At 46.0% G+C, this 23073-nt stretch overlaps 1 protein-coding gene across 3 annotated transcripts in view; it reads left to right on the top strand.

Moving 5' to 3' along the window:
- Nucleotides 1–23073, top strand: part of LOC119132037 (Down syndrome cell adhesion molecule-like protein 1 homolog) — a 61765-nt gene that overhangs the window by 21909 nt on the left and 16783 nt on the right. For 2 of the 3 annotated variants that reach the window (XM_037266912.1, XM_037266911.1), the window contains exons 4-18: nucleotides 13587–13733; nucleotides 13810–14088; nucleotides 14945–15220; nucleotides 15307–15606; nucleotides 17302–17444; nucleotides 17534–17663; nucleotides 19247–19525; nucleotides 19608–19736; nucleotides 19892–20071; nucleotides 20905–21110; nucleotides 21881–21977; nucleotides 22040–22168; nucleotides 22246–22413; nucleotides 22485–22555; nucleotides 22665–22905. In XM_037266912.1, the coding sequence (XP_037122807.1) occupies nucleotides 13587–13733; nucleotides 13810–14088; nucleotides 14945–15220; nucleotides 15307–15606; nucleotides 17302–17444; nucleotides 17534–17663; nucleotides 19247–19525; nucleotides 19608–19736; nucleotides 19892–20071; nucleotides 20905–21110; nucleotides 21881–21977; nucleotides 22040–22168; nucleotides 22246–22413; nucleotides 22485–22555; nucleotides 22665–22905 (2775 nt within the window). Of the gene's footprint in view, nucleotides 1–13586; nucleotides 13734–13809; nucleotides 14089–14944; nucleotides 15221–15306; nucleotides 15607–17301; nucleotides 17445–17533; nucleotides 17664–19246; nucleotides 19526–19607; nucleotides 19737–19891; nucleotides 20072–20904; nucleotides 21111–21880; nucleotides 21978–22039; nucleotides 22169–22245; nucleotides 22414–22484; nucleotides 22556–22664; nucleotides 22906–23073 lie in introns of those variants that run through there. The other variant, XR_005099778.1, reaches the window with a different exon arrangement.

Here is a 23073-nt window from a genome sequence, read left to right as displayed (position 1 = left end):
ACACGTCTTTTAGACTGTTGCACAACACAACGTCCCTTTTCCGCCATTTTAGGCTACAAATATTGGCCTCGAGGGATTTAGAGGACAGGGGACTGTTGTAAGTCCGTGTTGTGCACAATTGTGATGGTTATCTTAGCTGGAGTGCATACAGCACTTGGCAGGAGAAGGTTTGATGGGGGGGTGACAGGGTGGGGGGGTCAGTTGTCATCGTGGTAATACAATCATAGTCCTTTGTGTGAGTGAGAGCAGAGGGCGGCTCGGTGTCAGCTGTTATTGAGTGTTTATCCCCTGACGCTCCCCCCCCCCCACACACACACACACACACATGCGCACAATGTATAGCCACGTCTATAAAATTGTTCCATTCATGCATTCATTCTCAGCCACTTGCACATGTCGAATCCTACACTAAGGCATCAGTCACAGCCGAACAATGCGCAGTATTCAAATGAAAGCCGGTTTGGTCCTCTAATGCCCTCGCAGGCTGCCTAATCGCTGCGGTAACCGACGTATATCATTTTTTTGCTCTTTTTACCAAAGGCAATTTTCAAAATTCAGACATTTGGGTTTGTCTGGTTGTAAAATGTCAACTTTGTTTTATTTGGCACATTGTGGCATGGCGATTCATAGATGGCATGGTCTTGACCTCTGACCCCTGAGGAAATTCCAGAGAGAACACTCAAGAAACATCTCAGCCGTGATTTTCCACTAAGCACAGCGAAGCGACTCAAGGCATCCTTTTTTCCACACTGATTCTCCCTCCTGACCTTTTTTTTCTCCATCTCAGCTCTACTGGGACAGGCCTCGCTATTCCTCAGTGATAAATAAATGTTTCGCTTTGTCTGCTTATTAATAATGCAGACTTACTTTAAGTGCTGCAGTGGGAGGGGAGCTTCCATTCTTTATCTTCAACTCCGTCTGATAGTGGCAGAACGGGACAAACATAAAAGAGCACTCAGAATCTCCGCCGCTCTCTACCTGTGGCTTTTGCGGGAGGCTTCAACTGAGCAACAGGAGGCATCTTGGATCTTCTTCTTTCTGTCGAGAGGGATCTTTTTGGATGGATTGCAAAAATGAGATGTTTTGACATGCAAAAAAGTTCAATACCAAAAAAGCTGGTGGAAAAGTAAAGCAAGGACAAGGGAAGATGATTTAATTTGATTTGAGTTAATTAACGCTCACCTTTATACAAATCAAACAAGTCTTAACATTTTCGAGGGCCATTCAGGGGTTTTCGTCGCTGATTCCATTTTAAAGGCGAGCGGCCTCGGCGGAGTTCTGCATCCTCCAAGTGCCCTTTTATTTCCACTTAGTGTATGTTTCTGCACGCTGATGAATCAAGGCAGCAGAATCCTCAGCGTGGGCGGAGGTACACTTTGTTTTCAGCCATTTCCTCACCTCTTCTTTTGCAGGTCTTATTGAAAGCTGTTGGGAATGTTTCATGCCTCTCCTGTGTAGATCCTGGTAGAATTTTTGTGGATTTTATTTAGGGATGTTTTTTTTTTTTTACCAATACCACAACAAGTATTGAATTATTTTTTAGTCATTGATACCAATACTAAGTACCGATACCACTAGTAATTTCAATACAAACTATTTTTATTCTACTGTAGCCATAATCTTTGTTTTTGCATATTTCTTCAGTTTTTGCATGCACTTTTGCATTTTTTAGTCATTGATACGCTACTAAGTAGCGATACCACTAGTAATTTGATTTGTATTCTACTGTCGCCCCAATTTTTTTTGGACATTTTTTTGCATGCATTTTTGAATTTTATTTTGTCTGATACCGATACCAAGTACTGATACCACTAGTAATAATTTAATACAAAAAACTAATATTCTACCGTAGGCCCAATTTTTTGCTTTTGCATATTTTTTAACATTTTTTGTATGCATTTTTGCATTTTTTTTAGTCATTGACACCGATGCTAAATAATGATACCACTAGTAAGTTTAATAAAAAAATTGTATTCCACTGTAGCCCCAAATTTTTGTTTTTGCATATTTTTGACATTTTTTGCATGCACTTTTTAAAATATTGTCAGACAATATTGCACCTATTGCAACAAATCTGAGCATGTGCTTGTTAAATATAAGCCGACAGTGTAAAATGCCCGAGAGAATGTCAAAGTCAAAGTCTGCTTTATTGTCAGTGTTTGCTCAACACAAGCGGCAGCATACATATGTGCACGTGCGAGTGATGGTGCGCATGTGTGTCATTGCGCTCTTTGGCTTTGTGGGGAAGGGGCTGCTGTGGATGTCATGTGATTTGCCGGGCATGCTATGTGTCACAGCGAAATAGCCGCACGGCGCCGACGGGCTGCCTTGTATCACTATCACTCACCCAGACGTGGAAAGACACTGATGTCGCTTCACGCCGACACTCGTCCCACTCAGCTGTCCGAAAGTCTTCCGCCGCTGCGAGCGGATATTTGTCCTCTCTCGTGTGTCGGAGAGTCACATCGCATCAAAGCGCGCCACCCAAATGTTGGCCTAAAGGCCGTTTTCAGATTTCTTTACTTGATTCCTTCTGTTTCTTCTCACTCTCTCGCTCCGTCTCGGCAATTTGGACGCCTCGTAAAATGTAAAGGGTGCGCGAGCCGAGCGGCTTGGCTTTATTTCCGGTTGTCGCGAGGCCACTTAACCTTTGAACGTGTGTGAATGTCAAGTTTTTCAGGTTGAAAGAAATGAATAAAATCGGAATCGTATCCACTTTAAGGTGAACGATTTATTTCCCCATGTGAAACACTCGCGTCAGCCCTTTTGACCTACATTTATCCGAAGCGATGAGTTGACTTGTTGACTAATCTAAGTCGCCCCAAACTGTTGGTCGTCGTCATCCTGTAGAAAGGTTACCTTCTTCCCTGAACCTGCGTAATGACAGGTAAACCCAAGTGTCTCGATTTGAAGAGACGCAAATATGCAATAATTGCCATTTTCTGGCCTTTGAGCCAACCTGCGGGCATTGTGAGTCACACAAGTGTTGACGTGTAGAAATATTCATAATTCTCTGCTCCAATTCTGTTGCATAAATTCTGTCACCAATGCTCTTATGGGTTAAGTCACGGCGCAGAAACACACACGCGCGCGCACACACACACACACACACACACACACACACACACACACACACACACACACACACACACACACACACACACACACACACACACACACACACACACACACACACACACACACACACACACACAGTCAGCCGTCATGGTCTGCCAGCACTCACTTGTAATCCCTCAGACAAATTACAAGGTCCTCCCGCCTCCCTCCCTCCCTCTTTGCAGCTGCAATTGGATTTGGATAAAGATGGCTTTTCCTTTTCTTCTCCATTCTTCCCCGCTTCAGCTAAAGAGGGATCTGCCCGGGGAGATTACACACAAACGCACACTCGCACTGCAGCGCCGAGACGTGGCATTTGAGGAAAAACATCTTCACTAACATCCTCTCCCTGCCTCCTATCTCCCCCCCTTCACTCTTCACTATAGCGGAGAGCTTCATCGCCTCGAGGTCAAGAGCCTCTATTGCCTTGGCTGTCTTACACTGAATCACCTTTTCTTTTCTCCCACACACTTGTTTTCCACTACTACTACTACTACTACTACTATGACTACATTGTATTTTTTTTCTCTATCCATCTTACTCTACCACTCCTTGATATTGTCAATAGCGCTCTTTGAGGTCAAAGGCATTCCAACCTCCCAAGCTGTTTGCTGCTCAACTCATGAGATCAAGCCATCTTTATTGTCGACGGAGGCAGACAAACCGATATGCAAGATAGCCGTCATCCAGTGGTGTTGATTATGATTTTTCTGTGTGTTCTTTTTCAATCGGTCTATGACACCCTTTTATCAAATTGTGCTCTGACGATCCCATTTTGTAGGCTAACATTTTTGTAGCTCTTACATAATCTGCAATTTGGGGCCAATCACCACCAATCTCTAAAAAACCAAAAAAGAACGCTAACTGATTCGATCGCAAGTCCTTAGCCGCCACCAGGCACTCCAGGCTCTTTATTTGTGTGCGACACGCTGTTGGATTGTGCTGGCGTAACATAAAGAAGAAGGAGAGGCCATCAGGATGAAATAGATGTGCAGCACCGTGTGTGTAATATGATGAATGCAACCTCAGGGACTAATGTTTGTGTGTGCGTGCGTGCTGCTGCGGCTGAATTATTAAAGAGCGGAGGCAGCAGCTGCTCTTTAACCCCGAACCCCATACAAGACAACGATCAATATTTAAGCAGAGATGTCATGATACGCCACACACGTGCACACACACACACTCCCGCAATGGCATTCATAGGGCAACCCGCGCGCCGCTGTCAGTGCGCGCGAGCGTGATAAATGGAGTGTGTTTTTCGACGCATCGGGGGACTTTGCAGTGTCGTAAATTCTTCGGTGCGTTTGGCGAGTCGGAACCCGTGTTGCCAACCTGTGGTCAAGTTGCTGTCAATGCAAAGACGCGGGCCGGTCTTCCGCGTCTGGGCTGTGTCTGCTTCGTGCCTTCCCTGGGCCACCAGCGCGGGTAATGGGGAAGGACCTGTCAGCTCACTTAATGCAGCTAATGTTTGCCTGCGCCTGGGGACACGAGCGCAGCAAACGCACACGGTCCTGACACACACAGCGCTCCACTCTCTTCCGCTGTCAGCCAGTGTGTCACATCCCCTCGCTTCTGCAAGCCCGCAGCGCAGACAACTCCCCAGCCCCCCCCTTCCACTGAATCTCCTCCAGTTTCTTCTAGCTCACTTCAACCTCTTTGCATTTGTGTTTTTCCCTGGCGCGCACGGCGAGCATCCATAGGCCGCATCCATCATGAACGCCGCCGCCGCCGCGAAGAGACACTAATGCATCACGCAGTCAACCTTTTCCGTACTACTTTGGAGCCGGCCGGGCCTCGCCACTCTCCATCACTATTACGACTCATTCCTCGTCCTTCACCTATATTCTGAGGTGGCAACGCTTAGCCTGCAAGTCTAAGCAGGATTTTTGATGATTAAGTCGCTTTGTGTTTTTGTTCTCCGGCTCGGCGCTTGAGGCGGCGTAGCGTTAGCCACGTCGCAGCAGATGTCAGCGGCCTCTGTGGAACTGCGCTCATCCATTATATAAACACCTCCATCCTTCATTCCCAACACCCGTAATTGTTTGTCAGCAGCTGCAACCGCACCCTCTGCATCTTTGCTAACTTTGATTCCCGTTTGCTATTGGGCCGCCGCTAAATTGTTTGTGCTGACAGATGCGGCCATCTGTAAGGGGAAAGCGCTTGGGCGACGTTTGCCCAAGACAAAAACAAAGCCCGGCGAAGGTGGACGTGGTGTTTGCTTAGCGTGTTTATTTTGGCGAGTCCCTTCACCGGGCCGCCACGGGACGGCGGATCATCTGACATGACCTCAAAACACGGCTGACTGCATGGCCGCTCCGGACAGGCGCGCACGCAGAAGCAAGGCGACGTTTCTGCTTGCTTGGCTGCGTGTGTGACTCTGCGTATGCTAAGTGCGGCAGGCAGACAAAAGAATTCTCCCGTCGAGGGAGTGTTTGCGTATCTGCCGTACATAAAAGCGCCGTCTCCATCTTACGTCTGTCCGGTGGAGTTCCTCGTCACTCTCCTCCAATTAGCCCTCTCGTGGCTTTTTACGGCCCCTCCCCCTTTGCTTTGCCTTTGACATTGGGCTAAAGTGGGACAGAGTGTCGTGGGGCAGTGAGGCAGAAGAGACGTAGAAACAGTCAGGCAGGAAGGGAGGCAAATCTGCTGCTACGCATTCGAGTCCCCCCCCCCTGCCCCGCCCCCTCCTAACTTGTTCCTCAGGCCCTCCTAGACCCTCAGGCCTCGCCTTCCTCGTCTGTAGCTGCTTTTAGCGTGTCACCGCTGCTCCACTCCCAATCGGGCACATCTGTGTCTGGAGTCCCTTCGCTACCCATCATCCCTCATTAAATCCTCCTTCTTTGACTCCGCCCCCTTCATCCTCTTTTTTTACATCTGTGTCGCCAAGATGCCCAGCAACAAAGGCGAGGAAAAGAGACTCCTGGCTTTCCCCTCCCTGCCACGCAAGGTGCAGCCATGCGAGCGCCGGCCGTGCTCCCCGGTGACCTCCCGCTTCCCGACACTGTGTACGTGTCACGGCTAACATGCTGCGGCACATCACGGCAACATGGTGTTGCAAAAGGGCGAGTAGGCCGGCGTGGCGTGGCGTGGCGTGGCGCGGCGCGGCCAGCAGCTTTGGCAGGCTTCCCGTGCTTGCTCGAAATCTCAGAATTGCTGGCGGCAGTGTGTAAAATATTTGAAGGTGTAACTATTTCCTAATAAATAGCGTTATTTCTATTTCTGCAATATTTAACATTGTCAGCCAGGATGGGCTCCACCTCAACATGAGAGAAAATGGATGGCTGTGCATATTCTTGAGAACATATAATCCACTATATCACATTTCTAAGGCGCCGCAAAAGGTCATACGTGATGTCGGAAAAGATCTGTCAACATGGCAGCGCGTATTGCCTATGCATGACTTTACAACTAGATGAAGCGTTTGATTACAATAGCACAAGAAGTTCTGCTCTCAGAAGACCTTCCTCTACATAATGAATGACAAACACACAAAAGCGGACCTTTGTGTGAAATTAACATTCTGTTGTTTTGTCTGTCTATTTTTTTCCTGAATTAAGGTCACTCTGTAAGGAGTGTGTGTGCATGTGTGTGTGTATATTGTGTGTTTATAATGCATTAGCCTCATCCCGTTAGCCTTCTCATGACTGGCGAGCATGTCCATATTTATAAACCATGAGGCTAAATAATTAAAGACCATAGCAACACAATAAACTGCATGTTGACAAGTCTGAAAAATATGTTTGTGGGTGTGTCGAGGGGGGAGCGACATTTTTTTGGGTGGTGTTTGTGGGACTTAAAGAGGACACAAAAGACACTAACGAGCTTAAGACGAGGATAGAATTCAAGAGGATTATTTTTTTTTTCCCCTTGCTGCTCTTGTATAACTCGAGTTTTATGACATTTTGACCCCAGAACACATTTCCATTCATTTCTCTGCCAAACTGATTTTGAAATTGAATAGGTTTTTTTTTCCTCATTTTAAATTGGTTTAACAAATCAGTAATTATCACTAGTGACCAAGGGAAAGCCACATATTGTAACAGGAGGCCCGTGTGTGCTCGACGGGGGCTGGGCAGCTGGCATTTGACAGTGAAACATGTCTTTTTAATGAGGCATTAGGTCTCCGCTTACCTCAGATCACGCTGTACCTGAAAACCAAACCAAAAGAGGAAAAGAGTGCTGTGTACAACATTGCCATTGAACAACTGGCTATTTTTACACAAGTAGGCCTTTGTCGGCCATTGAGTAAAAAAATATCACCTTCCTTGTGGCTCTTTCTCTGCTGGCTTGTTCCCGGCAGCGCTCGTCTATTATAGACTGCTTTGAACGTGAATAGAGGGGAGATAGGAGCAAGTGTTCATTTCATACTAGAGCGAGGGGAAGAGGAGGAGGACGCTCGGAGCTTGTTGTCGCGAGGTGTCGATTTCCCTTTGTCAAACACGCCACTGCTTCACGCCCCTATGACAGAACAGATGAGAGCAAAATAAGGAAATGATAGCGTTGGAGGGGGATCGTGAAGGAGACGCCGCCATTGATTTGACACGCGGGGTTCATTTTCATTCATCTGTCCTTGTAATGGGTTGTTAATACTCTGGGTTGGTTGGTTGGTTGGTTGGTTGGTTGGTTGGTTGGTTGGTTGGTTGGTTGGTTGGTTGGTTGGTTGTGGGGGGGCAGAGGGCAATTAATCGAATTCAAATGGACATTGCAGTGTAGTACGCTGCAATTTGGCGCGTCTTGCAAATTTGGTGACAAAAAGTAGACAAGATTTCAGACTACCTAAGAGCAGGTCTAAATGGTGGCACGAATGAAATTGGTTAAAAAAAAAAAATCTGAAATTTAAATTCCAATGGTAATATTGCAGGGAGGAGAAAATTGCAATTTGTTTTTTCAATTGTCCAGCCGTAGCATGAATATGACTGTTTTTATTTATTTATTTCAATCAAGCCCTTACCAACATATAACTGAATTGTCACAAGTGTGTACATGCAAGCTCACTGAATGAACTCACTTTTGTTGTTGTTTTTTTATATCATGTATGCATGCGTGGTTGGGTGCCTGCGTGCATGTACGTACATACATGAAGCAAAGAGGGGCATTAAATATGAGCAGCACAAATGAAATAGCTTTTAGTCCTTCCTAGTGCCTGCTCGAAATCAGCCATAATGGACCCTTGGTAATTACCAAGTAAATGAACCACCAGAAGAGGCGGAGTCGTGCCAGAAAGCACAGCACGACCGCATACTTTGTGTTAGTGTTATTCAAACACAATCATTTGTGTGACACTGGTGATTTCTTCTTTTTTCTGTCAGTATCATCAAGCAAAATGCGTTTTTTTAAGGTTTTAATCGTACGTAGATAATAATAATGAAAAAACTTAAATAAATAATGAGGTTGTCAAATTAATTTTAAACAGAACCTTTCTACTGCTGAAGATGGATAAATAAGTCAAATATCCTTTTAACAGGCGGTGAACATCTTTGTCGCAGTCGGAAGCAATGTTGTCGCTGTCCATGGTGCTGAATGACTGCAGACCTTGAACGCGTTGAGTGCGCCGCTTTACTCATTCGCTCAATCGGCGAGTCAGTCTGAATGGCTTGTTACTTTGAAATTAATTAGCAGGCATTAAGTTACCTGATCTCAGAAGCTTCTTTTTGTTTCTGCCACATTCTGGTAAATTATGAAAAATGCATCACTAATTACTGTCAATGAGGCCAGGCAATGCAATTTTATTTATATGGTGAGTGGATGGATGGATGGATGGATGGATGGATGGATGGATGGATGGATGGATGGATGGATGGATGGATGGATGGATGGATGGATGGATGGATGGATGAGTGTATGGATGAGTGTATGGATGAGTGTATGGATGAGTGTATGGATGAGTGTATGGATGAGTGTATGGATGGTTGAATATTTACATACTTCCCCAAGTCAGATTTTTTTTTATGTTCTCCCAGAGTGTCCTTGTTGTACATGATTTCTTGGAGGTGAGAGTACTATCACATTTAAAGGCTTTGCCTGGTGTGTTTTAAAAAGATTTCAGTGGCCTGCGGAGGGCTACAAAGCATAATAAGAAAAGCTCCCAAATAAACAAACCAACGAGTCTCAATGCTTGCACTCTTCCGTGGATATCCCGATGCCAGTGCATTTGGGTTGCATCGTTGTTCCTGCTGCTATCTTATATTTCAGTCACCGCATGAAGCAAATGGAATGCAACCTTCCTTGTTTGACATGTTCCCCAGTGCCTCATTTCTATCCGTTTGCATCGGTACTTTTAGCCGCTGCTAAATTGTGTGTTCCTCTCACCGAGCATGCGCATGCTGTTATTGGGCATGTTGTACGTGATTTACTATGAGTGAGATTGTTTACTTTGAAAGATTCTGAGAGTAGGCGCTGAACTACATGTTCAATCACTCAAACGGGTTGTGTGCACTGTTACCAAGAGGTTTAAAAGTCTCTGATGGTTTATACCATTGAAAATGGTGATTATTAATTTCAGGAAGTTTGAAGGCATGGAATTGGAAGTGTGGAAACAAACAGTGAGTCACAGACAATGAATCAATATTTACGATAATAATAGACTTGGATACACACGCAGGCATTTGTGTCCGTGCTCGCCTAAAAATCCCAAACTGTTTTTATTAATAGGCAAAGCAAAGCTCTCAGCCCCACTGCGGCCTCTAATCCAGGCCTACTAATCAATTACCCAGCAATTCAGCACTTTCTCCCCCCTCCATCGGCATTGTTGAAACGTGGGCTTCTGTTTGAGGCGGCGAGATGAAGGGTACATGCGCACTGGCACAGCACAGCGCCCCCTACCCAGCTGTTGTTATGCGAGTCCACGGGCCCTAGCAACAGCCAGCGAGCGGGGAAAAAAAACGCGAGATCCTGACGAAAGCAGGGAAATGGGTGAACGAGAAGCTGAGAAAAAAACGCGGTGATGAAGGGAAGCAGGAAGAAGGGGGGGGCCTTAGAGCATTAATAAGTGATGAGTCCAACAGTGTGAATTGCTGTTGGTTAGCATTGCTGCAGCGCCGCCTTCATTTGCATGGCAGACCCCAATTTACGCCATTTCCTCTCCCTTTTTCCCCTCGCTCGCCGTTTCATCTATTTCGGTCTTGTGTCCCTCGACTAGTTTGAATCTGAAAATAAATATATATTTTGCCACTTGATTTTTTTGGCTCCAGCCTGCGTGCTGGCAACATTCAGCGTATCCTTTCATTAGCGTGAGCGTTTTTCGACTTCCGCCTCGCCTCGCCGCGCCTCACTCCCTCATTTTGGCAGAAGCTCTTTGAAAATGGCAGATATAGTAATCCATATTTAGCAGCACCTGTTTTTTGTTTCCCTTTAACACCCCACCATTTTTTTTTAAAAAAAGAAGAGGGTTGTGCTGTCTCTCACTGGGAACTTTGGGCGAGACAAGCGATGCTCCAAGGCTCTCCAAAGCATTTTTTTTTTCCTCACCTTTTTCTACTCTCAGTATTTGCATGTGTGTGTAGATATACACTACATAAACACACACACACACACACACACGGGGCTTCTCTCTGCACTTGGCTCGACGCACCGCCTCGGGCCAATCAGCTGAACCGAACTCCATTACTTACACACCCTCCTACTAAAGAAGAGACAAGAAGGGGGGGTGGAAGGCAGAGATTGGAAGAGGTGGAGGATGGCAGGAAGAAAAGACAATATATGATAAGAGAGGAGGTCAGGAAATATGGAGGATGTGAGGGCATGCTGGGATGAAGCCCCCCCACCCCACCCCTCCGTAGAAAAAAAAATAATTTGAGAAAAGCAGACTATGACGCATGAGTGTTTACAAAGATGCATTCAACGACAACAATCCCGGAGGCGTTGGCAGACTAGACAGGAATTGATCTCGTCTCCCACGAGGAGATGTTTGCACGGGGGGAGACCAAGACGTGGAGGAATTGCTTTGGCCCTCGACCCTCTCCTGTCATGCCTCTCACTCTCTCTTTTTCTGTGGCCCCATCGCTCCCGGCAGCTTGTTGCTCTTGATCTGTGCTCCCTTCATCAATCTCCATCTGCTGCCCTTCTTACCTGTTAGGGTGGCGTCCTCCACAGCGAATGTCAGGTATTAGATGCAAAGGGACGACGGATCCAATCATCCAGATGGTAGACAAGCTACAGGCCACAACAAGAATCAAGATGTACATGAACAACCATAGAAAATATTTGATTTCATAATTTACCAGCTGGGATTTTTTTTTTTTTTACATACACCCACATATAGAACACTATTCAACAGTAGAGCTACAATGATCAATTGATAACTATTCAATTAAAAATTGATTGATATTTTCACTTGGATCCTTTTATTAAATTTAAAATTGTCCAATCGATTGAAATTCCATCTTCTCAGCAGTAAATATGATCCCATTTTTATCGTCCTCAATTGATTGATTGATTGATTGATTGATATCTTTATTTTGAACATCCAAAACAAAAAAGAAAAAAACAAAACAAATAACACTCTAAAGTGCCACATATAAGTCCATACAACAAACAAACAAAAAATAAACCAACAAACAGAAATAAATAAATTAATTAATTAATTAATAATAATAATAATACATAAGTAAATAAATCAATAAAGAATGACTGACAACCTTTGTGTTGAGCCCAAATAAAACATTGTTTTTCTAGTTTGGAAAACACTTGTCATTTTTGACTATTTTCTATGTTACAGACCAAAACAGTAAGTAAATCATAATTCATTTGTTTTCTGCAATATCAATCTGCGCATTTGTCTTGTTTTTGAATATGTACATAGAGGTTCATTGATGAATCGACAAAATGATCGACAAAATAATCAACTTGATTATGAAAAGTTAAAATAATCAACTCGATGATGAAAAGTTCTTTGCATCCCTACTCACCAGGAATGAAATAATGATTAAAAGCCAGCACACACTTTGAGACACGGCCAAACTAGACCATTCCAAAAAATGTCACACCAGAGCATACAGTCAATAAAATACAATGATGTTTCCTCCAACACTGAAAAGCTCATATTCATTCATCTCTCCTTTCACCATCTCCATGCACTCCCCCCCCCCCCCCCCCCTCTCACGGCCTGTCTCTCTCTCTGCAGGCATGTTGTGACAGAGAGAGCGGTGTGTTATACAGAGTTCCACTCGACAATTGCACATTATGCTGTAAGGCTTAATACCCAGGTTGGGAAAAACAGGGCAGGCTTGGAAATTACACCTTACGTCCTTTCTGTCACATAGAAATGTGTGTGTACTTATGTGTGCGTCCTCTCGGTCCACCTGTGTTCTACCAGGTTCTTCTCTTGTCAGCCTTGTAAAGAGACATGGGAACATGCAAAGCAAACAACAGCAAACACACACACACACACACTTTGCGGTCACATGGGCGTAACCAAACAATGTGCGACTCACAAGAACGCCTGAAGTGTGCGCTGTCTAAAATAACCCTTTGGGCTTGGGATGGAATACAAAAGCAGTTAGGCAAGCGGAAAGAATCAAACACTGAAATTCACTCTCCTCATCTTTTCCTCCCTGTCGCTCTCTCGTCCCCTTCCTTTTTCCATTTCACACACACGCACACACACTTTTCTTGACATGTGGATGAATCACGGCCAGAACTGGAATGAAAATGACACTAATCTGCAGTTACCGTGATACACACACACATACACATCAATGATTAAGATCTACAATGACTCCCATAGTCTCTTTTCCTTCTCTTTCTCATCTATCTTTCTCTGTGGTGTATATCTCTTTGGATGGATGGGACATGTTAAAAGCTCTCATGTGTTTAGCTAAGTGCTGTGGTCGGCTTTTTTTTTTTCTTCTTCATATTTCCAATTCTGTGTTCCTCAAGAGTTTTCCAAGAACCTTGGAGATGATAGCAGCAAAAAACAACACCAAAGAGCCACGGAATCTGTGTTCCTCAAGAGTTTTCCAAGCACCTTACAAAGGAGATGATAGCAGCAAAAAACAAAACAAAACAAAACCAAAGAGCCACAAATTCTTCACAAATCTTTTATTGTCTGATTCACGCAAAAAGACATGTTTTCCATTAGAGGAGGATTTGAACTTAATTAGCGTGTCCTGTTGAGAGTGAATGGTGGTGGGCAGGTTGACTGTTGCCATAGTGAGGATGTTTTTCATTCATGAGTCATACAATCACCACGATGCCACTCCCGTGTGAGAACTGCATTATTAGCGGCAGCTCTCTGCAGCTTCTTCTGCAAAAATAAAAAAAATCAGCTTGAGATGATTTTTTTTAGTCTTCCATAATAAATAAGAACTTACAGTCTGGATTGAAATGAGAGGAATTATTTTTCTCGCAAATCAAATCGACTCTGTTCGGTGTTCACACCCACAACGGCGCAGATGCACCTTTCCATGCTTGAAATTCTTGATGTGACGACAACTAATGTATCGTCCTTTCTTTTCTTCCGTCGACCCCAGGTAACCGTTTCTTCTTGACCTCATTTGGAGCACTGTACATCTCCGAGGTGCAGAAGGAAGACGCTCTGTCCACCTACCGCTGTATCACCAAGCACAAGTACAGCGGCGAGACCCGACAGAGTAATGGAGCCCGGCTCTCTGTTATGGGTAAGCCACTTTTTGGACTGGCACATGTCGTGCAAGGATCACGAAGTCACTCGCTTATATTGCTTGCCTCCTTCAGACCCTACGGAGTCCACCCCGTCACTACTGGACAGTTTCCAGTCCGGTGAGATGAAGGCAGGGCACAGCGTGGAGCTGCCCTGCACCGCATCCGGCTACCCAAACCCGGCAATCAGGTGGTTGAAGGATGGCCGGCCGCTGCCGGTGGACTCCCGCTGGACCCGCCGTATCACGGGCCTCACCATTTCGGACTTGAGGCTGGAAGACAGCGGCAACTACATCTGCGAGGTCACCAACAGCTTCGGCTCCAAAGAGGTGACGGGTCACCTCAACATCATTGGTGGGTAACATTCAAATAGTATTTTGAAGTTGACCAATCAGAGCTTTGTATCATGGTAGACTTTGAAATGAATTGATACTTTTGTCCTCATGAGAAGTTCAAACAGGAGAGACATTGTCACACTTGTAGAATAGCCAAGAGGGCTTTGGGGGTTGGGAAGTAAGAACGTCAACGGACATTGGGTGGACTGGCCACAAGGCGCATCACGACACAGCTCACAAACGTGCAGTGACACGGCATATAGGAGCGAGGACACACACACACACACAGACACACACACAAGCTATAAGCCTCTAAAGAGTCATCTTGTGCACGTGCACTGTCACTTGCACCCAGCCTCACACACATTCAGGAGCCCAGAGCACCTAACACCAGCTGCTTTATTGTTCACTGACATTTTCTCCCCCCTTTATGTCGCTCTGTGTGATTTTCATCGTGGTTTAGCATCCGCGCACACACATAGACACAGGCAATGGAAGATGCACAGTATGTAATCAAACAAAAGCAGACATGCAAACCGTGAGCTCCATTTTCAGCTAAGTGTGAGATCATCTTTTGCGTTAAACTTCAATTATTTAACTTGTTGGTGCCTTTTTTTCTGTGTGCGGTACCTAAAGGGAGGAGCGGGATTTTTTTTAAAATAATTTAATAAATGAACAGCCACACTAAAAAAAAAAAGAAAAGCAATTAAAACAACCTTTTTTTACACATTAATACATTACGGCACAAGACAATGACAACAATAAAAAAATCAGCAAATTGATTTTTGCAAAAATGTTCATATTGGAATCAGCATCAGCTTAAAAAAATCGACATTGCTCTGTGAACTAAACTCAATGTTACCACCCATCTTTAGAGCCCCTTCGGGTCACCTTGTCCCCCAAGAACCTCAAGACGGGCATCAGCAGCACGGTCATCCTATCCTGCGCCGTCCAGGGTTCTCCTCACTACACCGTGTCGTGGTACCGTAACACCGAGCCCATCCTGCCTGACCAGCACTTCTCCATCCAAGGCGCTCACAACGAGACCTTGTTCATTTCGGCGGCTCAGAAGAGACACTCGGGAGCTTACCAGTGCTTTGCCACGCGCAAGGGCCAGACCGCCCAGGACTTCTCCATCATACTGCTGGAAGGTGAGGTTCATCAAAAGCACCATTTCAAGCAGATGTTGCGAAAGGGACAATTTGGCTTGAGTAGTGTATGGATTTATTTTCATCAGATGGTACCCCACGAATCGTGGCTTCCTTCAGTGAGAAGGTGGTAGTCCCAGGCGAGCCCTTTTCCCTGATGTGCACCGCCAAAGGAGCGCCTCCGCCGACCATCACCTGGACCCTGGACGACGAGCCGGTGGCCCGCGATTTGTCCCGCGTGCGAGCCAGTCAGTACACGCACTCGGACGGGAGCACCGTGAGCTACGTCAACGTCAGCAACCCGCAGATTCGCGACGGAGGATTGTATCGGTGCGCCGCACGAAACTCGGCCGGTAGCGCCGAGTACCAAGCGCGCATAAACGTAAGAGGTGCCTGTCTACTTTTCAATATCAGTCATACTCAAGGCTTCACACGGCCTCAACCCTACCCGCTCCCCGACCCGTATCCTGTCCTCGACCCTTCAATTTCTTTCTTTCTTTCTTTCTTTCTTTCTTTCTTTCTTTCTTTCTTTCTTTCTTTCTTTCTTTCTTTCTTTCTTTCTTTCTTTCTTTCTTTCTTTCTTTCTTTCTTTCTTTGTATTTATTTTAAGTTTTTGTTTATTTATTTTCTCTCTATTAATGTCTCAAGTATTTTTCAATTTTTTAAAGTGGCTGCAGAAAAAGCACAAAGATACATTTGGTTTCACTTTCTGATTTGGACAATAATCTTGTCAGAAAATAGACAAAAACGTTTGTCATTATTTTTCAATGTCAAGTTAATATTTCCAAATGTCTAATTTTAGGGAAAGAAATGTGCTTGCTGTAATGGAGGATGAAATAATTCGGCTAATATTTACTGTTAACATTTCAAATTCCTAGAGTATGGACATTTTTAAAGAAGAAAACGGTGTATCAAAATCAGATTTAATAATTGTAATAATTATCTGATATTTATCTGATGATCAATTACTTATCAATTATCCATTTAACTTAAGTGGTCCATCATCATCATTCTTTGCCAGCGATGTACCAGGACAGGCAGAAAAATGATTAATTCCACCAGAAAGCAGAGAGTATATGAAATAAATATATACATACAGTGCAGGTGTACATAACGCTACGCCCAATTCCATTCCAAGACGGATGGTGTGTCGTTTAACACGCGGTTTGTAAGAGAGGAAGAAGAGCATGAAGCAGATGCTTGTCCCGTAGATGGATGTGATGAGAAAAGAGGAGTGCCGGCATATGGAGCGAGTGACGGTAAATTCTGGTGACAGGACCGGTCCTGTCAGGATGATGACTGACCCTGATGGACACGGCGGCGGCGGCGGCGGCGCTGCCTACACATCTCGCGCTCGGTGTCCCGTGCTGTCTCTTTCTCTCGCTCCATCCACAGCTCGTCATTGCTGAGATTGAACATACACGTGGATATACTGTATATCTCCGTGTGTTTTTTTTTTTTGCGTCTGTGCGCTCGCGAGACGGCGCTGCTGAATAATACATCTTTGGCTCGTCAAAGCTGAGACTTCAAAGCTCGGCACACACTGAGAAATGGAGGAGAGCGGGTGAAGGGGGGCGGCGTCAAACAGAGATGGTTAACAGAGACAAATACAAAGATGTACAGAAGATGAACTGGAAGAAGAGAAGGTCAGGCAACAGGTGAAGGATGATTGAGGGGATGCTCGCGGTTGTCCTGTTGACTCCAGACACATTTTCCATTTCTCTCTCTTACTGTAGTATCTATTTTTGTCTCGTATTGTTGCAACTACTGGCCACTGCTGACATTTTTGGTCACAGAATGTTCTAAATTGGCTACTACTCATAGTTTTTAATAATAATACTTATAATAATAATAATAATAATTTTCCTCAATCAGGATCATTCTTTGAAATTTTTCTCTTTCTCTTCTTGCCCTCCTTGTCCATGCCTTCCCCACAACCCTTCCCCCTCCCCCCTGTAATTCCTTCCCAAAAATTGCAAAAATTCCACGCCCAAGTGCGGCACCATCAACTGATGATCTCCTTTTCCTCTCTTCTCCTTTCTGTCTCTGTTTTTTTCCCCCCTTTCTCACCGTCTGTTAATCAGGCAATCCAAGGATTCGACCGATGAAGAACATCACGGCCGTGGCAGGACGAAGCTCTTTTGTGAACTGCCGAGTGATCGGCTACCCGTATTACTCCATCAACTGGTACAAGGAGGGACTTCTGCTACCTGACAACCATCGCCAGGTAAAGTCTTAGAGTAGTGGAGATTAATACGTGTAAAAAAATAATAATTAACAGGAACTGAAAATGGCCCCTTTGTATTTTTTTTGCAGGTGGTGTTTGAAAACGGTACCCTGAAGCTTACTGATGTCCAAAAGGGGATGGACGAGGGAGCTTACATCTGCAGTGTACTCATACAACCTCAGTTGTTCATCAAGCAAACTGTTTACATCACAGTCAAAGGTGAGTCACGCCATACTCATCAAGTTCCCTACGTCAGCGGGCAACACAAACTATGCAGCAACACATGTAGACAGACAATATAAAAATATTCATTGTCATATATTTTTTATCCTCTGCGAAAAATTCTACTGCACATCACTAAGCCACTGATAGTAGTAGTGAAAGTCTTCTTCGTATCTGTATGCATGTAGCCACTCGCAGAATTTGGCTAACTTACTTTTTAGCGTTGGAATAGAAAGTGTCTAAATTCATCAGATTCTTGCTCATGAGAGCAAAAGGGAAATATCCCAAGTAAGGAGCAGGAAGAGAATAAAGCGTGTATGCATTGCCTCTAATAACCCCTGATTAAGGGGCGGCGAGGCCTCGTGCGCTCTCGCATCCACTCGGCAATTACACGGAGCCATATCTAGTGCTATCGAATCGGATTTACACATGTGTACGTGTGCGGCGGATGTTTTCGGGTTTTCCCTGTCGCCTTGCGTGTTCATTCACTTTGCCCTCTGCGGCGCCCGCATTGTTGCCGGAAAAATAACGGCGCCTCCTGTTTGCGTACGTGCGTTTGCAAAGTGCGGCTATGCGAATGTGTGCTCGTCATGTCTCTGATTTAATTAGATGAATTTTAATGAGGTCCAGATTAAATCCCCCAGATGTCTCAGCTGTAACCCCCCCCCCCTTCCACTGCCGCCACCCTCCCCAACTCTAAATCACCTCCATCGGTTTCCATAGCAACACCATTCTCCCCCTGTGGATGGGGGCCCTAATTAGAGCAGCTATTATGGGTTGGCTTTATCAGGGCAGGGCGGGTTGGAGTGGCGAGGTTGGCGGGGGGCACCGGCGCAGAGGCTAGTGGGCTGGCAAAAAGGCTTTAGAACAGGAGTGTCAATTTCATTTTGTCGTAATCATAGTTTCCTTCGGCGGGCCATTACGACAACAAAGGAATGAATAATTTGTTTTGAAATCAGAGACGAGTAAAAACTGGTGAATGGTAATAAATATTGCCAGCCATATTTTTTTTATTCTTTTTTAAGGGGACAATTTGTCATTTTAGTATTGACACATAAAGTTGATACACGTTTAGTCTTTGTGGGCCACATAAAATGATGTATCTGGCCCCCGAGCCTCGAGTTTGACACCGATGCTTTAGCAGCTTTGAGGGAGGGTTGACATTCATTTGGGTGATTTTATGAACTGTTTTTTTTTTTTTTTGTCTTCTATCTCTCTCCCTTCTCTGCTTTGTTCTCACCTCACCTCTACCCCACACACGGCCGACTCAACACCTCGTGTCCTTTCGATGCCCTCGCTTCTCCAAATCGGCACGTCTCCCCTCATATTCCACCTCTCTGTATTCCATCCTTCACTTCTTCATATCTGACTTTGAATCTCTGTCTTCACCTCTTCCTCACCCCCTGCTCATTTAAACAACCATCAAAACCGTTTTGATTCCCGTCTTGGCTTTATTTCCATGACTGGCTTGGCCCGTCGTCTCCCGCTCTCCTGCCCCGTACTTCACCCTGTTTCCTGTCCTTGCGTCGTTTCCTTTCATCACACGCTGCCGTGACGTCACAATTCCATCCCCCGCCTAGTTCCTCCGCTGATCCAGCCTTTTGACTTCCCGCCGACCTCCATCGGCAAGTTGATGTACATCGCTTGCGTGGTGGCGTCCGGCGACATGCCCATCCGCATCACGTGGCGCAAGGACGGCCAGGAGATCGTGCCTTCCTCGGGCATCACCATCGACACCAAGGAGTTCATGAGCTCCTTGCAGATCTCCAAGGTGTCGCTGAAGCACAACGGCAACTACACCTGCATCGCCAGCAACGACGCTGCCACTGTGAGCACTGAGAGGCAGCTCACTGTCACAGGTGAAACAGATTACATTTAAAACCATCTCGTTTTTTGGGTTCAAAATGCGAAATGATGGGCTTGAAACTTTATTCCCTGCAGTGCCTCCTCGTTTTGTGGTGCAGCCCAACAACCAGGACGGAATCTACGGGAAGTCGGGTATTCTCAACTGCTCAGTTGACGGCTACCCTCCTCCCAAGGTCATGTGGAAGCACGGCAAAAGCGCACTAGGTACAAAATCACATTCTTAACTTTTGTTTTCGCCGCCGTCACCGCCCACAACGTGAAACGCATCGTCTCTGGGTTCTACGCAAAAACGCAATCGACGATGACAAGATGAGTATTCGATATCCATTTCTCTCTCCTCTCTCCGTATTTTGTCTCAGCGGGCATCGGGAACCCGCAGCAGTACCACCCCGTGCCTCTGACGGGCCGAATCCAGATCATGAACAATGGTTCGCTACTCATCCGTCACGTCCTGGAAGAGGATCGTGGCTTCTACTTGTGTCAGGCCTCCAACGGGGTGGGCTCCGACATCAGCAAGAGCATGGCGCTCACTGTTAAGAGTGAGTAGAACGACGATATACGTATATAAGACAAAGATGGACGAAGCTAGCAGCTAGCCACTAAGATGGCTAATTTAAACCTCGGCGTGTATGTGGACATATATTGGCGAGGTTGTGAGAATGTCGAGCAAGTGAGCAATTGATCCCCCCCGAACCCTGGGGATCTGTCTCCAGACAATCAAAACCACTTTGAGCTTCATCATTATCTGCAATCAATCGGCGCGGCCTGCCCTCGCTGTCAGTAACGGCGGGCCGGCGTGATGAAAAAGCAGGCGGAGAGTGCCGGAGGACGCAAGCGAGCAATATTAGCTCCATCACGCCGGACGGTGACCTTAACCGACAGCGGTGGCGCTGACAAAAGAGATGTCAACGGAGCATTTCTGACATAAGTGTACGAACAAGCCTCTGGCTTTACTTGTTATCGATTGAAGCGTTCCTCTCCTCTGCCTCCCTCCGTTTTGTCTCTTTGGTTGAATGAATAAGTGATGAAAACAAAAACAGCAGAACCGTCCTCCTCGGGTCGATACGGTGCGCGCGGCAAGATTGAGTGCGCCGCTGATTTTGTGTACAGAGGAAGGCAGAGTGTATCGTTTTTGCCTCTTCATTCACCTCGACCTCCGTGTTAACTATCGGAGAATGCGAGAGGAGCTTTATCGACTTTACCTCATTGACCATCGCTCTTCACGGCTGCGACTTGCCCGCCGCTCTCATACCCGCCTCGCTCTCTTCCCCTCTCTGCTCCTTCACCTTCTTTTAAACCCTGCTTATTATCCACTCCACTCACTTTTGTGCCCCCCTTCCCTCCCTCCACCATCCCGTCCTGCCCGCTCCAGTCCCAGCCATGATCACAAGTCACCCCAACACCACCATGGCCAAGAAGGGTCACGTTAAGGAGCTGAACTGCACGGCGAGGGGGGAATGGCCTATCATCATCCGCTGGGAGCGAGGCGACACGGTCATCGACCCTGACCGCAATCCCCGCTACTCTATTACCACCAGCCCCAACGAGAAGACGGACGAGGTGTTGTCCACTCTCAAGGTAAGAGAGACTCAACGCGGTGACTTTATGACTTGACGAATTGGCGGCGCGAGTTACAGAAACAGCACACAGTGGCTTTAAGTGTTGACTTGAAGTCGGAGAATATCGTTTGGGAAATTTGCAATTCCCTACGCGGTTACGTGTGCATGCTGAGAGATGATGTTGCCAAAGAAAGAAAAGAATTGCCAAATATAACTCATAAGTCGACACAAGCCGACTGTCTTCAAGTACCACGTGAGTGTCCTCCCTAGAGGGTGTGAGGAGAATGCGGACGACATCAAAACATTGACTGGATGCTTTTTAAGGCTATGACATCGCTGAGTTCGACATTGCGTCTATTTGTAGCGAGCGCGAAATTGCGTGTGGCCGCTAACTATGACATGACTGTCAAACCTAAGGCCCGGCCGGGGGCCAGATACGGCCCGCCGCATCATTATATGTGGCACGCAAAGACAAAACGTGCATCGACTTCATGTATCAATACTAAAATGACAAAGTGTCCACTTTAAAAGAATAAGCATATTTCTGGCCACTTTTATTACCATTCATCATTTTAAAATATCTTAACAGTTTTTACTAATCTGGCTGTTGGCATTAGGTCTCAAAGTGGCGGTTCTTAAGTTAGATGTAATGGATTTCAAAAGGTTGGTGGAAAAAGAACACAAACATGACCAACAGATCTTTGCGATAGCGCTGGAGAATAGACACTCTTCCTTTCATTCGATCCTCAAAGTCGACTTGCTACCCTGTCTCTCGCTAACTCCTTGTAGCTAAAACCAGCAGAACGTGAGGACTCGGTCTTCTTCTCCTGTCACGCCATCAACTCGTACGGTGAAGGACGAGGCCTCATCCAGCTCACCGTGCAAGGTACTCATAGTCTTCTTTCCACACCTGTAAATCCGGTTCCATTCACACTCCTTAATCCTCAGAGCCCCCGGATCCTCCCGAACTTGAGGTGCGTGAAGTCAAAGATCGCAGTATGAACCTACGATGGACGCAGAGGTTTGACGGGAACAGCGTCATCACCTCCTATGACATTGAATACAAGAACAAGACAGGTAAGTCCAAAAACCACACCAAAAGAGGATCCTTGATTGTGCGGACTGACAGGAAACATGAGCATCTATTTTGGCAGATACCTGGGAGCTGAAGCACGCGACTCGAAACATTTCCCCCACTAACAATCAGGCCAACATTGTGGACCTCCACCCGGCGTCGGTCTACAGCATCCGCATGTACTCCTACAACGCCATCGGGAAGAGCGAGGCCAGTAAGGAGCTCACGATCAGCACGGAGGAAGCTCGTAAGTACTTTGAGGAGAGAATCACTTTTTCTTTGGATGTGTTTCAAACGATCCATTCTCCATTTTTATAGAGCCCGACGGTCCTCCCATGGATGTGATCCTGCAGCCGGTGACCTCTCAAAGCATCAGGGTCACTTGGAAGGTAATCATTCTGTCGGGGTGGGCCAGTGCCCCCCCGCGGCGGCCCCCCTCTAGCGCCGCCAGTGCTGAGAGCAAAAAGATATTGAGATTCATCTCATTCCACTTCACAGGCTCCCAGGAAGGAGCTACAAAACGGAGTGATCCGAGGTTACCAAATTGGTTACAGAGAAAACGGTCCGGGCAGCAACGGCCAATACAGCATTGTGGAGATGAAGGCCACCGGAGATAGCGAGGTGTACACATTGGACAACCTGAAGAAGTTTGCCCAGTACGGCGTGGTGGTTCAGGCCTTCAATAGAGCTGGCACCGGGCCCTCCAGCTCCGAGATCAATGCGACCACTCTCGAAGACGGTAAGGAGCAGTGGGCAGACGGTCGATGGCCATAATAGGTACACGGACGGAAATCCAACATTAGGACTTTTGGAGCAAAACACCTCCAAGTATCATACAGTGCACTTCAGCACCGCGGGAAGCGACAATTTAAAAAAAAAAAAAAAAAGGAAATGTTTGTTGTTTTTC

The sequence above is a fragment of the Syngnathus acus genome, chromosome 13, assembly GCF_901709675.1.
Source record: "Syngnathus acus chromosome 13, fSynAcu1.2, whole genome shotgun sequence".
NCBI lineage: Eukaryota > Metazoa > Chordata > Actinopteri > Syngnathiformes > Syngnathidae > Syngnathus > Syngnathus acus.
Note: the sequence above shows the minus strand (reverse complement) of the source record. Positions and strands in the feature narration are given on the sequence as shown.